Source organism: Microplitis demolitor, chromosome 4 (assembly GCF_026212275.2).
Source record: "Microplitis demolitor isolate Queensland-Clemson2020A chromosome 4, iyMicDemo2.1a, whole genome shotgun sequence".
NCBI classification, from domain to species: domain Eukaryota; kingdom Metazoa; phylum Arthropoda; class Insecta; order Hymenoptera; family Braconidae; genus Microplitis; species Microplitis demolitor.
In genome coordinates, this window is record NC_068548.1 from 1,418,114 (window position 1) to 1,432,765 (window position 14,652).

Sequence of the window (14,652 nt, forward strand, 5' to 3'; positions counted from 1 at the left end):
TAATATATATTATTCAAATATTCATATATATATTAGCAATTAAATATTTCGTTTATAAAAAAAAAAAAAAAAAAACACTGAATCGAACTTAAAAAAAAAATCGGCGTTAATAAATAAATAAATAATTAGAAAAAAAAAAAAAAAAAAAAAATAGAGCACGCAAAAAATATTATTTCTTCTTCATCAGAATTCAGATGTATCAGGACCTGAAAAAAAAAATATTTTTGAGTAAAAAAAAAAAAAACTGAATTTTTTCATGCAATTTAAAAAAAAGCGGCAATTATAGGCATTTAAAAAAAATTGAAAATTCGACGACGAGATTTAAAAAAAAAATAGTTTAAAAAAATATGTACCAAATTTAAACAAAATCCGTTGCCCCGTCATCCCTCGGCTCATACTTTTTCCATTTTATATTATTTTATTTTTTTTTTAATTATTTATTTATTTATTTGTTATTATAAATTATAAATTGTCATCCATGATGAGGTTGTTAGTTTAAAATCCTTGAGCATTCGTGAGAGACATGTAACACGTGATAAAAAATCATATAAATAAAAATATAAAAATTAGAAAAAATTTTTTAGCTGACTATTGCATTAATTATCTTTTAATTTATTAATACTTTTAAAACTTTTTATTCTCGGGCAAAGAACATTTGGTTTTAAATTAAATTTAAAATTATCTGATATATTTGTCTCCTTGATAAATTTTCTATAAAATTCATCTTTTCGGTTCAAGTTTATCTGCAAGCTTAATGGCCGCCCAAAGTTCCTGAGCGTCACTTCAGACGGCGCGCCAGTGGCGCGAGATTTGAAATCCGTAAATTTTAAAGATTTTTTAATGGAATTTATTTCTCTGTCATTAAGCCGTGATAATTTATGAGGTTCTAAAAATGACGAATCATCGGTTATTAATTTAAACAAACGTGAGTGAGTCTGCGTGCGCTTGTAGCTGTTTATTTTCTTCTGTTTCGTTCCCGACTCGGAATCGGTGTCGACTTCGGATATGATCCGGCTCAAATCTGACTGAGACGTGACTCCGCTGTCGTCATCGTCAGTTTCTTCTTTTGCTTGACCATATGGTCGGTTGCCATCTTGGCACCATGACTTTGGTCTGGTCACCGTGAAGTCCACGTGGATTTCATCAACTGGCTTTGGTACTTTTAGCGGAATCCTGACGTTTATTGTCGGGCCTTCTTGCTGAATGTTTTCATGCTCTGGAGCTTTGGCTTCCTCGCGAATAGGGGAAGGATTTAGACCAGTGGAGTACGCGAGGTAGGAATCGGAGTCTGAATCAGAAGTTGAAGTCCCCAGGGCTTCAATTCCATCGTCGATGTTATTGGCGCTGGAACTACTGTCAGAACTATCGAGATCCTCGTGAAGAATGTTCATTGAAAAGTCATTAGAAGCTTGATAGCTGGTAGACAGACCCTGGAAGACATTGATAGGACCCGGGGTCAAGTTTCCAGAGTTTTCCAGGCTGGTAATAGAACTGGGACTTGGATTGATGGAATCTGTTCTTGGTTGTTTCATAGTTTCATAGTTGATGGGGCTATCAGTCAGAATTGCTGGAGATGAATCATGACTAGAAGCATCTGGGGTCTTTGGATGCTTGAAACGATCTTTGGGACGTTTTAACATCGCGTTTGAGGGACGGTTAGCTAAATCAACCTGGTAAGAATGGTCATCTAGGTCTTTTGGGAGGTTGCAATTAGGATTATCAACAAAAGATGTAGGCTGGTTGGAAATTGAGTTGTGATTAGGACGGTTACTAGAAATATCGGTTATTTTGGGCTGATTTGAATTAGGGTCAGCAAATGGCATTCTGAGTTGGGTAGGTGATTTAGGACTAGAATCATCAGCATTGACTCCTGCCTGGTTCAAATGATCAGATTTCCAAGTTTCATGGCTAGGGCCTTCGGCAAATAGCATTTTAGGCTGCATTGTCATTAACTTCTGACTAGAATCATCAGGAATGACTCCTGTCTGCTTCAAATGATTAACAGGCTTCAAAATATCTTGACTAGGGCCATCAACAAGTAGCATTCTAGGCTGCATTGTCATTATCTTGTGATTAAAATCATCAGAATTGACTCCTGCTTGATTCAAATCAGTAGGTTTCAAAGTTTCATGACTAGGGCCTTCAGAAAATAGCATTCTAGGCTTTGTTTCTATTAGATTATGACTAGAATCATCAGCATTGACTCCTGCATGGTTTAAATGATCAGGCTTCGACGTTTCACGATTAGGACCTTCAGCAAATAGCATTTTAGGCTGCATTGTCATTAACTTCTGACTAGAATCATCAGGAATGACTCCTGTCTGCTTCAAATGATTAACAGGCTTCAAAATATCTTGACTAGGGCCATCAACAAGTAGCATTCTAGGCTGCATTGTCATTATCTTGTGATTAAAATCATCAGAATTGACTCCTGCTTGATTCAAATCAGTAGGTTTCAAAGTTTCATGACTAGGGCCTTCAGAAAATAGCATTCTAGGCTTTGTTTCTATTAGATTATGACTAGAATCATCAGCATTGACTCCTGCATGGTTTAAATGATCAGGCTTCGACGTTTCACGATTAGGACCTTCAGCAAATAGCATTTTAGGCTGCATTGTCATTAACTTCTGACTAGAATCATCAGGAATGACTCCTGTCTGCTTCAAATGATTAACAGGCTTCAAAATATCTTGACTAGGGCCATCAACAAGTAGCATTCTAGGCTGCATTGTCATTATCTTGTGATTAAAATCATCAGAATTGACTCCTGCCTGATTCAAATCAGTAGGTTTCAAAGTTTCATGACTAGGGCCTTCAGAAAATAGCATTCTAGGCTTTGTTTCTGTTAGGTTATGATTAGAATCAACAGAATTGACATCTTGTTGACTATCTTGAGGTACTGAAGCCTCATAATGACCACTAGGGCCATCATAAATTCTATTTTCAGCAAGAACATACATTGGCAAGCCGTTATTTTGATAGTAACCAACATTTCCGTTAGATGGATTAAAATGATGCTGAAACTGATTCGGGCAACAATATTCTTGCTGTTGGTAAGGTCGGTATTCTATACTGTGACCAGCCGAGTAAGCTAACGGATAATACGCCCAATAAATAGGCTGGGAATAATGCGGGAGAAATATTCCCTGGTGATTATTGCCCAAGGTTATGTTACTTGTTACTTGACCGGGTAATTCTGCTGGTAAGTCTTGGGTTGATGCTATGGTTATACAAAAATATATATATTCGTTTCATACACATACAGATTCCCTTATTTACGTTACATTCTCTCTCACTAATGCTTTAATTATTTATTTTAAATGATTATTAATACAGTTAATTATTAATAAAGTTAATTAATGCTTAATTATGATTTTTTAAAAATTGCCTTTATTTTTTTTAATTGTCGCCGTTTTTTTGTGGAAACGACGAGGCAAAGGAGCAAGAGAGGATGAACGACAGGGGGTTGAATTAAATCCTGTGCTCAGAGGAATTTTTTTTAAATTTTAATTTTAAATGATTTTTAAAATTTATTAATTAATTAATTAATTAATTTGTTATTTTTTTTAAAAGCTTCCTGTAAACACAGGATTTATTATTTAATTATTAATTAATTTATTAATCAATGGGCATTCATTTTTAATTAGTGATTTTTTTGTTAAAGAGTTAATCTGATTTGAAAATACACATTTTTTAAATCTTTGGCGGGAAAATTGAAAAATTTGAAAATTATATTTTTATAATTTGAATTGTGGGTAAACTATGAGAGATACAAAAAAATTATTGAGACAAATTTTGTAGGAAAATAAATTTTGAGCAAAAAAGTATTGATTGATTTTTTTAAAAAATTCAATATTTTGGGTGCAATCTTAATTTGAATATATGTAAAAATATTTATAGATATCTAGATTTAAATTTTTAACTTTTGAATTTGAATTTCTGGGTTAAATATTGAAGATACGATAAAAGTGTGTATAAATGATTTTATGGAGAATTAAATTTCCTATAAAAAAGTATTCATTAATTTTTTGGCTAAAATCAATTTTTGAGGCGTAATCTTAATTTGAATAGATAGATTTTAATTCGACAAAATTTAAATTTGAACTCTCGTGTCGATTAAAGGCTTTGGTTTAGGTTTAAATTAAAAATTACTCATAAAAATACTCACCAAGAGAATCGGGAGTGGTCATCGCCTGTAATATCCGGAATGACCGCGATGGTATTGCACTTCCGGTATATATTTTAGGTTCTGGTGCCTGTTGCTCACTCGGCGGTAGGTTTGATTGGATTTGTGGTGACTCATCTGCACAGTAGCAATGCAAAAATTAGATTATATGTTTGTCGATTCGAAAAAAAAAAAAATCATCATGCAAAATCCAAAATCCATGCAACGAATCAATGGTTGTCACAAAATAACCCACGTTTTTATATGGGTAATTTTTATGGGTTATTTTAACAATGGGTCATTTTTCATATTTTATTTTTATAGGAAATTTTCATTATGGGTCATTTTTACTATAAGTAATTATTACTGAAGGTTATTTTTGCTATGGGTAATTTTTGTAATGGATTATTTTTGTTATGGGTAATTTTTACTGTGGGTTATTTATACTATGGGTCATTTTTATTATGGGTTATTTTTACTATGAGTAATTTTTACTGAAGGTAATTTTTGCTATGGGTCATTTTTACGGTGGCTTATTTATACTATGGGTCATTTTTACAGTTCTTGTTTTTAGGAAATTTTCACTATGGGTCATTTTTATTATGGGTCATTTTACTATTAGTAATTTTTACTGAAGGTAATTTTTGCTATGGGTCATTTTTACGGTGGGTTATTTATACTATGGGTCATTTTTACAGTTCTTGTTTTTAGGAAATTTTTACTATGGGTCATTTTTATTATGGGTTATTTTTACTATGGGTAATTTTTACTGAAGGTAATTTTTGCTATGGGTAATTTTTACGGTGGGTTATTTATACTATGGGTCATTTTTACAGTTCGTGTTTTTAGGAAATTTTCACTATGGGTGATTTTTGCTATGGGTAATTTTTACTATGGGTTATTTATGTTATGGGTAATTTTTTCAATACATTACTATTTATGAGTTATTTTGTCATTTAAAAAAATACAAAAATTAATTTTCTTAAAAAAAAAAAAAATCACACAAATTTTGATTCTAATTTTTTTTTTAATCACCAAATGATCGAGAATTTCTATTTTGTCTCTTCAATGCACTGTTGATAGCTCTAGGTGCTGTTAAATAATAACCAAATAAATATAATATATATTTATATAAAACTTTTTGAAATTGATAATCAAATTTAAAAAAAATATTACCATTTATATTAATGGGTACTTCATTGGAATCAGTCATATTTTGTAAATATCTAAATGCTCGTGATGGAATAGCTGCACCACGATATCTAGGATCTTCTTCTTGATGTAAATATGTATCACCATCCACTAAAATATATCAAAAAAATTTTTTTCCTATTCTAAAAATTCAATTTAAAAAAAAAAAATCTATTTTTAAAATTTTGCTTTTAGTTACCTTGTTCTTTAAATTTATTCATAAGAACTTTATCATCTTCAGTCAATTGTAATTTACGCAATTGTTCACTATCAACATCATCATCAGTATCTGTTAATTTTTGTAAAACTCTAAATGAACGTGACTGAACTGGTGCCCCAGGTCCTATCTCTTGAATATTTCTTCCTTGACTTCTATTGAAAAAACATTTTTTTAAATTCAAGCTATGCTAAAATTGACTCTTATTTTTTAATAAAAAAAAAATATTACAAAAATATATATTTAGTCAGATAGAAAATCAAATTCCCTTTAAAACGAGTACCAACAAGCCATACTTATTTTTCATATTTTATTAACATATATACATATTTAAATATATGTGTTATAAATAATTAAAAATAAGTATGGCTTGTGGGTACTCATTTTAAAGAGCGTAGAATTTTATGTCTTCTCATATATTTTTCGAGGTGAAAAAAAATATATATGAAGAAAAATTTAAAAAAGTTTTAATATTTTTATTTATTTTTTTTTTTTTTCGAAACTGAGTGAATTAATTTACCTGACTGCATTTACTGGACTAGATTGATAATCATAATTAGGCTGGACATCATGAGCACCTTCAACAGCGATAGGGACAATGTAAGTTCCGGGACTAGTTAATTGAGGCTTCGGTGGAGCGACGGTAATTTTAGCAGTAGTATTTTGTGGTAAATTTTGTTGTGAGTTTCCCCATCGTTGTTGGTGCGGTGTCTGCTTGAATTGATGGTGCCCTTGTTCATTTTTAACCGCGAACACAGACGGACGATCTTCGATCTATACAAGTTTATTAAAAAATAAAAATTTAGCGGGAAAAAAAAAATTTAAAACTCATCAATGCATAAAAAAATATTTTTTATACCTGGACAGGAATAACTCGTTCGTTGGCTCCAACAGGTTTTGCTTGAACTCTCTGACCAGATACTTGGACAGGAACTGCCTGGACGTTTATCGAAGAAGGCAGAACTGGAGATGTCGGACTCTCTTGCCCGGATCCGTTTGTGGGCCGTTTTGCCCACTCGGGAAGCTCTTCCGCGGGCTTTGATTTTTGCTGCAACCAAGGAGTTGGTGCTTTTGCTAACGTCACTTGGATTGGAGTCGTCGGAGTATCGGGTGACGTCGGCTGCGATGATTTCTGATCGATTTTTATTGGCCGGACTTCGATTTTCTCTGGCACTTAAAAATAATTTTAAATTTCGCGCTATAACTTTTGAACTATTGATTTTACAGAAAAAATTAATCAGTCAAAAATTTTGGGAAATTTAATTTTCTACAAAAAAGTATTCTTTCAAAATTCACGTAATTTCAATCCTTAGTGAAATAATAGCAGTTTACAAAATTTTGAAAATGAATTTTCAATTTTAGCGCTTCCAAAATTATTTTTCAACTTAAAACGGCTGTAACTTGTAAAATATTGGTTTTACAGAAAAAATTAATCAATCAAAAATTGTAGGAAATTTAATTTTCTACAAAAAAGTATTCTTTCAAAATTCACGTAATTTCAACCCTTAGTGAAATAATAGCAGTTTACAAAATTTTGAAAATGAATTTTCAATTTTAGCATTTCCAAAATTATTTTTCAACTTAAAACGGCTGTAACTTTTAAAATATTGATTTTACAGAGAAAATTAATGATACCAATCTTGAAGATAATTAAATTTCCTACAAAAAAGGTATCTATAAAAATTTATGTATCTTCAATATTTAACGAGATATTGCCATTCCAAAGTTACTAATTATAGAATAGGCGAAAATTTGAAAAATCAAAAATAAAAAATTTGAAAAATTATAAATACAATTACCATTGATATTCCGCGAAAGCGGTCTTGTAGTCGGCGAGACACTGGTCGGAAAAACCGGAACAGCGACTTGCGGCTGAACAAAAAGATTTGCAGTCGCGGGTGGGGTAACTTGGGCCGGGCGTGTTTGTTCATTAGCCAGCGGGGACTTTGGAGGTCCTTCGATACCTTCATCATTGGCGTTCTTAGCAACTCTGCGGGCCATTCTCGGACTGCGAATTTGTGATAAGTCCAATTTACCCCCCATACCCGGAGTGTAAGTGAAAGGTTTCTTGTCCTTGGTCATCATCGCGTTCTGTATCGCCGCCGGTGGCTCATATGCATCATTATTATAAGTATTTGGTCTTTTTGACATCTGGTTCTACAAGGACACATTTTATTTATACAAAAAAATTCGATTTTGGAAAATTAATTCTTCAGTTAAATTCAATTCCCAAATTTCGGGCGCTTTCGGAAAATGTTCCTCTGATCAGAGGTTGGAAATTTTCATTTTTCATTAAAAATGTTTACTAAAAAAACTTGTGTCGGAAAATTAAAAGAAAAATCTAAAATTTCGTAATTTGGGAAAATTTTAATTTTCACTTTTCCAAAAAAAAATTTCCACTGAAAAAGTTGTGGCGTAAATGCAGATCTAAGAATTCAGTAGAAATTTTTTGGAAAATTTTACTAAAATCTTAAAATTTTTACTTTGGAAAATTTTGAATTTTCATTTTTCCAAAAAAAATTTCACTGAAAAACTTGTGGCACAGATGCAGATCAAAAAATTCGTGTAATTTTTTTTGAAAATTCATATTTACTTGGAAAATTTATCAAAAATCTATAATTTCAAAATTTGTGAAAAATGTAATTTTCACTTTTTAAAAAAAATTTTCACTGAAAAACTTGTGATGTAGATGCAGATCAAAGAATCCATAGAATTTTTCAAAAAATTAAAAATTTTGTCACATAGCCACGAATAGAATTTTCCACTTTTCCAAATTTTTCTTTTACCACTCGCGGTATAGACGTGTCAGAAAATTCAATAGAATTTTAAAAAAACACAAAAATTATTAGAAAGGAATTTGAAGGAAAATTATAAAATTTCGTCAGCTACTTACGCACGTGGACCGACGGATTGAATGAGTTTTTTTAAAATAGAAAGCGCGATGTTGAGAGATTGAATGTTAAACTTGAAATACCATGACTCCTTAACTTGTTTATATATATGTATATATATATATATATATATATATATATATATATATATGAGTACACAATAGGTGTATCTGTGTTACTTACCTCAGTATTAATTCTCATGGTTGGCATCTGACCAGGTACCGGTGGTGGTGGTGGTGGGGGTGGGGCAGGACTAAATCCTGTAAATTATGCCAGGTTGTAATACAAGAATAAATATTTACTTGATATTATTATTATTTATATTTATTATTAATAAATTTAGTTTTTATGCCAAAAACCAAAATATATAAATTATATATATATATTTTTTTTACCTGAAGGATTTGAATCATTTGGTCTGAAAAAAATAAAAATAATTAATTATTTAATTGAAAAATAAATATGGGGTAAAATGGGTCGGAGAAAATTTCATGGAAAGTTGGGTAAATTGGTCATAGTAAAAAAAAAATAGAAAAATATTTGAATTTTAAATTTAATTTTTTGCAGGGGTAAAATGGACATATTGTTGAGGGGTAATATGGTCATAAGAAATAATAAGGGGTAATATAGACATGATTTTTTTAATACCATGGGGTAAAATGGTTATACGAACATGTGAATAATCAATTTTTTACAAGGGGTAAAATGGTCATTTTTTAAAAAAAGGTCACTGGGGTAAAAAGGTCACTCAACAAATTTTCAATTTTTAATTTAATATCTGGGGTAAAATGAACAGAATTTTTTTTATATTAATGGGGTAAAATGGTCAAAAAAATGTAAATTTTGAATTCTTCACAAGGAGTAAAATGATTATTTTTTAAAAAAATTTTACTGGGGTAAAAAGGTCACTCAACAAATTTTCAATTTTTAATTTAATATCCGGGGTAAAATGAACAGAATTTTTTTCATATTAATGGGGTAAAATGGTCAAAAAAAATGTAAATTTTGAATTCTTTATGTGGGGTAAAATTGTCATGTAAAAAAAAAAAAATTCAGCAGCAAATAAATTTTACTGGGGTAAAAAGGTCACACGAAAAATTTTGAATTTAAGCGTGTAAAATAAACAGAATTTTTTTTTATATCAAAAGGGTAAAATGGTCACAGAAAATTTTTGGCAGTAAATTTTGTAAAAGAGGAAAAATGGACATCCAAAAAAAATTTCTCAGGACTAAAAAATTTTTACTGAGGTCACACAATACCAGGGGTAAAATGGAGATATTGAATATAAAATGATAAAAATTTCATTGATCTAAATCTATAAAATAATTAGTATGATAAAATTGCCTAAGTATATATATGTTAAAAGACATTTACAGATAACTTAATTTCCGGATAAGGTAAAAAAACCTTAAGGACACCATTTAAGGAAACGTTAAACGTAAGCGTGTCTAAATTACCAGTTTTTTTTAAAATGATAAATACATGTTTATTTTTACGTATTTAGTAAAACAAAAATACAGCGTAAAAAAAATATGGAAAATTTAGTGGTACAAAGCGAGAATAATATAAAATTTAATATGAGACGAGCGGTGAGATTTTCTCATCGTTGGCAAACCGGCCAAGAAATTCAACTCTATAGCTTTTATAAATGTATTTAGGTATAGAGATACGCCAGCAATACTCTAATTTTAGCAACATGCTGACCCAAGCCTCTAACACCGCCCGTATATAAAATGCTTCCGATTATTTTATTTTTAGCAATTTTTCATCTTCTTTTAATTTTAATTTTTTTATTTTAATAAAATTATTCATATTCAAAATTAATTTTTTTCTCAAAATTGCCATCAAAAATTTTCAAATTTTTTTTCTAATTCAAAATTTTATTATTTTTTTTTTAATTTTGTAAAAAAATTTTTTAAAAAATCTTCAGAGAATTTTTTAAAATTAAAAAAAATTTTTTTTGAATTTTGATTTACTTACCCAATAGTTATAGAGCTCATTATATCCAAAAAAAAATTGAATTTTTAGTAGAAAAAAATTTGAAAATAAAACAAATTAATTTTATTTTAAAAAATAAGTAAAATATATTTTCTATGACTAATTACTATTCTATTTAAGTCTACGCGATCAAAACAAAATCATTTGACGATGCTATCACTGTACCGCGTCGGTTAAGACTGAGGATGTCGCGGTCTCGCGGACCCGAGTCGCGGATTAATTTTTTTTTTTTACTACTCAATTTTCATAATTTACCAAAAATACTTTTAATTAACACTGTTAACAAAATTAATTATAATACTAACATTAATGAAAAATTATTTACAGTTAATTTATTTATAAAATTACAAATTTTTAAAATTAAAATGAAAAAAAAAAAAAAAATAATAGGTTGTAAAGGTACGTGAGTTGGGAAACGCTCTCGACCTAGATTTAAGTTGTGGTCTTTAGATAAACAACTGTCTGGGCACCTTGAACACCGATGACGTGTTCCATGGGGTAAATATGTGTTAGAATTATTTTTATACATAGAAAATATATTTTTTTTATTTTTTAATGCCGTTAGAAAATAGAATTTCGTTGTTCGTTCGCTTATGAATTATTTAAAATTCCCGCCATTTTTTTAAATTATTCTTAATAAAAAAAAATTTATTTTATTTTTTTTTTTTTTTTTTTTAACAAAAATTTTATTTATTCTCAACAATAACAATTTTTTTTTATACAAATTTATTAAATAATTAATTAAACAAAAAACAATAAAACAGAGTAAAAAATTATTAACCGATTGATTAATCGATTAATTGATTTATTAATCGACCAATTTATAATGTGATTAATCAGTCAACTAACCAATTATTCGGTTAATTAATCAATGAACTGTTAAAACATAACAATAATCATTAAATTTGATAATTAATCAACCAATTTCTCGATTGATTAACCAATTAATTGATTAATCAACTAATTAACCTTCGAATTAATCAATTTTATTACCAATTAATCAATTAATTCTTAAACAATCGATCCGTTCGAACAAATAATTAACAATCTATTAGATAATTAACTAATTAACTGATTAATCAACCAATTAATCGGTTATGTATTCAACTAAATGGCTGATTAATCAATTAATCACCCAACTATTGGTCAATCGAACAATTAATCAACCATTATACTCATTAACGAACTGATTAATTGATTAATCAACCAATTGATTCGTTAATAGACTAATTAACCTTCTAATTAATCAATTAATGGCCGATTAATCAATTAGTCCTCCAAATATTAATTCAATCGAACTAATAATCAAAAGTTTATTTATTAATTAACTAATTAATCGATTAATCAACCAATTAACCTTCGATTTATTGAATTAACAGACCGATTAATCGATTAATCACTCTACTATTGATTTAATCGAACAATTAATCAACAATTCTGCTCATTAACGAACCAATTAATCGATTAATCAGCCAATTAATTTATCAATCAATTTATTAACCTTCCAATTAATCAATTTAATGATCGATTAATCAATTAGTTCTCCGAATCTCAATTTAATTGAACAAATAATTAACAATCTATTAACTAATCATCTAATTAATCGATTAATCAAACAATTAACCTTCGATTTATTGAATTAACAGATCGATTAATCGATTAATCACTCTACTATTGATTTAATCGAACAATTAATCAACAATTCTGCTCATTAACGAAACAATTAATCGATTAATCAGCCAATTAATTTATCAATCAATTTATTAACCTTTCAATTAATCAATTTAATGATCGATTAATCAATTAGTTCTCCGAATCTCAATTTAATTGAACAAATAATTAACAATCTATTAACTAATCATCTAATTAATCGATTAATCAACCAATTAACCTCTCATTTATTCAATTAAATGACTAATTAATCAATTAATCACGCAAATAGTGATTTAATCGAACAACTAATCAACCATTCTTCTCATTAACGAACCAAATTATCGATTAATCAACCAATTAACCTTCTAACTGACCAAAGAACTTATCAATCAATCAATTAATCATCTCGATCACTATGATCTTTAAATGACCGCTTATTAGTGTAAGCAAATAATTTATCTTCCGGTTGATAAGAGTACGAACATTGTTCGGATTTTCCATTAGTACTTGGGTTCAAGCAAATTTTGCAAATCATTCCATCCCGTTCTTCTTCTTCACAATTTTCCGAGCCTTTTCTATCTTCGGCTCCATCGTAGTCATAACTGTCGTTATCATTATCATCGTCATCATTAATATCGCGCCTTCTGTAGCTTTGGCTCTGCTGACCCTTATCATCGCCCTTCTTGCTTTTGGTTCCTTTGTTCCCAACCGATTTCTTGGGATAACCAAAACTATTGGACTTCCTGTAACTGTAGACATTTTCCTTCGGTTGGTACTCGCGACGACAGCGCTCTGAATTCCCGCCATTTTTTGAATTTTTGCAAACGGTACAAATTGAGCCGTCATCTCTTCTAACGTCGTGACAGTCACTGTTGCTGTCGGTTAATTTCGTTGATTTTTCAGACTTTGTTGTATAGTCGGGGTAGTAATCAAAAGTGTCAAATTCGGTTGAATAATTTGAATTATCGTCACTTTCGGAACTTTCGTCGTATCTTCGTAATTTTTTGTCACTATTTTTAGTGGGTTTGGGTCCAAGCTCGTCGATGTCCGGCTCAGGTTTTACTTTTTTGAGACCTGAATATTTTCTCGGAGGGTGAGATAGATATGCGCATTGTTCTAGTTGGCCATTTTTCTGAGGGTCGTTGCAGACAAAACACATCATGCCGTTCTTGATAACTTTTTCACAATTTTCGTTACTTTTCTTTGGAGCTTCGGGAGTAAAAAATTGAAAATTTCCCGCCCGGGGATTTGAATTTGAAACGTCGGCTAGTGACTGATGGGTCACGGGGTAAGAGCGACCGGAGACGGACAAACCAAAGATGCTTATGATGGCGAAAATCTGTAAAAAAAATTTAGAAAAATGAGAATTTTTTTTTTTTGAAATTTAAAAAAAAAAAAAATTGGCAGGATCTCGTTCGTTATTGAATTTCCGGTTGAATGAGTACCCACATGATGGTATTTTGAACAACAGATAATTTTTTTAAAAAACTAAGAAATTTGATTTTTCAAAAAAAAAAAATTTTTTTAATTCGATGCAGAATAAATGTTTAGAAATCACTTTCCTCTCGAACGAGTACCCACATGATGATATTTTGAGTAAAAAATCATTTTTTAAAAAAATTGAAAAAATGGAATTTTTAAAAAAATCAATTTTTCATTTATTTTGATGCTGGATTAATGTTAAGAATTCAATTTCCTCTCGAACGAGTACCCACATGATAATACTTTGAGTAAAAGATAATTTTTGAAAAAATCAAAAAAATGAAAATTTTGAAAAAAAAATTTTTTTTTTCTATATTAACACTCATACTATTTTACTTATATGAAAAAATGAATGACAGAAAATTAGAGATTATTTTTTGATGACCCATTTTACCCCACAGAATTAAATAGTAAAATTACTTGAAAATTTAAAATTAAAAAATAGGAATAATAAAAAAAAAAACTAAACCTTATACGTCGCCATTTTGTTGATATTTTTATAAGCGAATATATAAATATATATATTTATATATTATAGAAAAGATCGATCACTTTAACGAACAAATAAACAAAAGCTTTCTCATGAAATGAATTTTTCCAGGCTACTGAATCGATTTTATATTAAATTGTGTCGATAAAGAAATATAGTCCCCACTCCTATATATTTTTATTATAAAAATGTCTATTTTAAAGTAAAAGTTATTGGGTAAATTGTAAACCACAAATTATGTAATCATTTTTCTTTACAAATTCTATGAAAAAATTTAAGATTTGCTCTGATTGATAAAAAAATTTACGATTTAGTTGAGTGACAAAAAGTGAAAATTTGATTTAAGAAAAAATTTAAAATTTGATCTCATTTAAAAAATTCAAACTTTTATTGAGTTGAAAAAATTCAAAATTTGATTTAGAAAAAAAAATCAAAATTCAGTTGAATTAAAAAAAAATTCAAACTTTGATTCAATTGAAGAAAATTCAAATTTTTATTCAAGAAAAAATTCAAACTTTATTTCAATTGAAGAAAATTCAAAATTTTGTTTTAAAAAAAAAATTCA

The 14,652-nt window shown here is 29.2% G+C and overlaps 1 protein-coding gene across 3 annotated transcripts; it reads right to left on the reverse strand.

The window, feature by feature from the left end:
* Nucleotides 1-161: 161 nt before the first annotated feature.
* On the reverse strand, nt 162-10,615 carry LOC103570899 (uncharacterized). Of its 3 annotated transcripts, XR_008403619.1 has the most exons (12): nt 10,445-10,615; nt 8,860-8,882; nt 8,648-8,724; nt 7,373-7,730; nt 6,433-6,746; nt 6,094-6,347; nt 5,556-5,728; nt 5,342-5,467; nt 5,201-5,257; nt 4,169-4,303; nt 354-3,220; nt 162-206 (listed from the first exon to the last, which is right to left on the reverse strand). XR_008403619.1 is itself a non-coding variant. In XM_014439473.2 (11 exons), exons 1-11 carry the CDS (start codon nt 10,462-10,464, stop codon nt 597-599), a joined length of 4,161 nt encoding a protein of 1,386 aa, XP_014294959.2. In that variant the 5' UTR covers nt 10,465-10,615; the 3' UTR covers nt 255-596. The 3 variants fall into 3 exon arrangements, 1 of the variants encoding a protein (XP_014294959.2); XR_008403620.1 differs by lacking the exon at nt 5,201-5,257; XM_014439473.2 differs by lacking the exon at nt 162-206 and having other exon boundaries at nt 255-3,220.
* Nucleotides 10,616-14,652: the final 4,037 nt, after the last annotated feature.

Bases quoted from the DNA above. Each gene is read 5' to 3' on its own strand.
- LOC103570899 (XM_014439473.2), bottom strand. From the start codon at position 10,464: ATGAGCTCTATAACTATTGG. The intron at 6,348-6,432 runs GTATAAAAAATA...AAACTTGTATAG, and splicing joins AACGAGTTATTCCTGTCCAG to ATCGAAGATCGTCCGTCTGT. The intron at 5,729-6,093 runs GTAAATTAATTC...TTTTTTCAATAG, and splicing joins AGTCCAGTAAATGCAGTCAG to AAGTCAAGGAAGAAATATTC.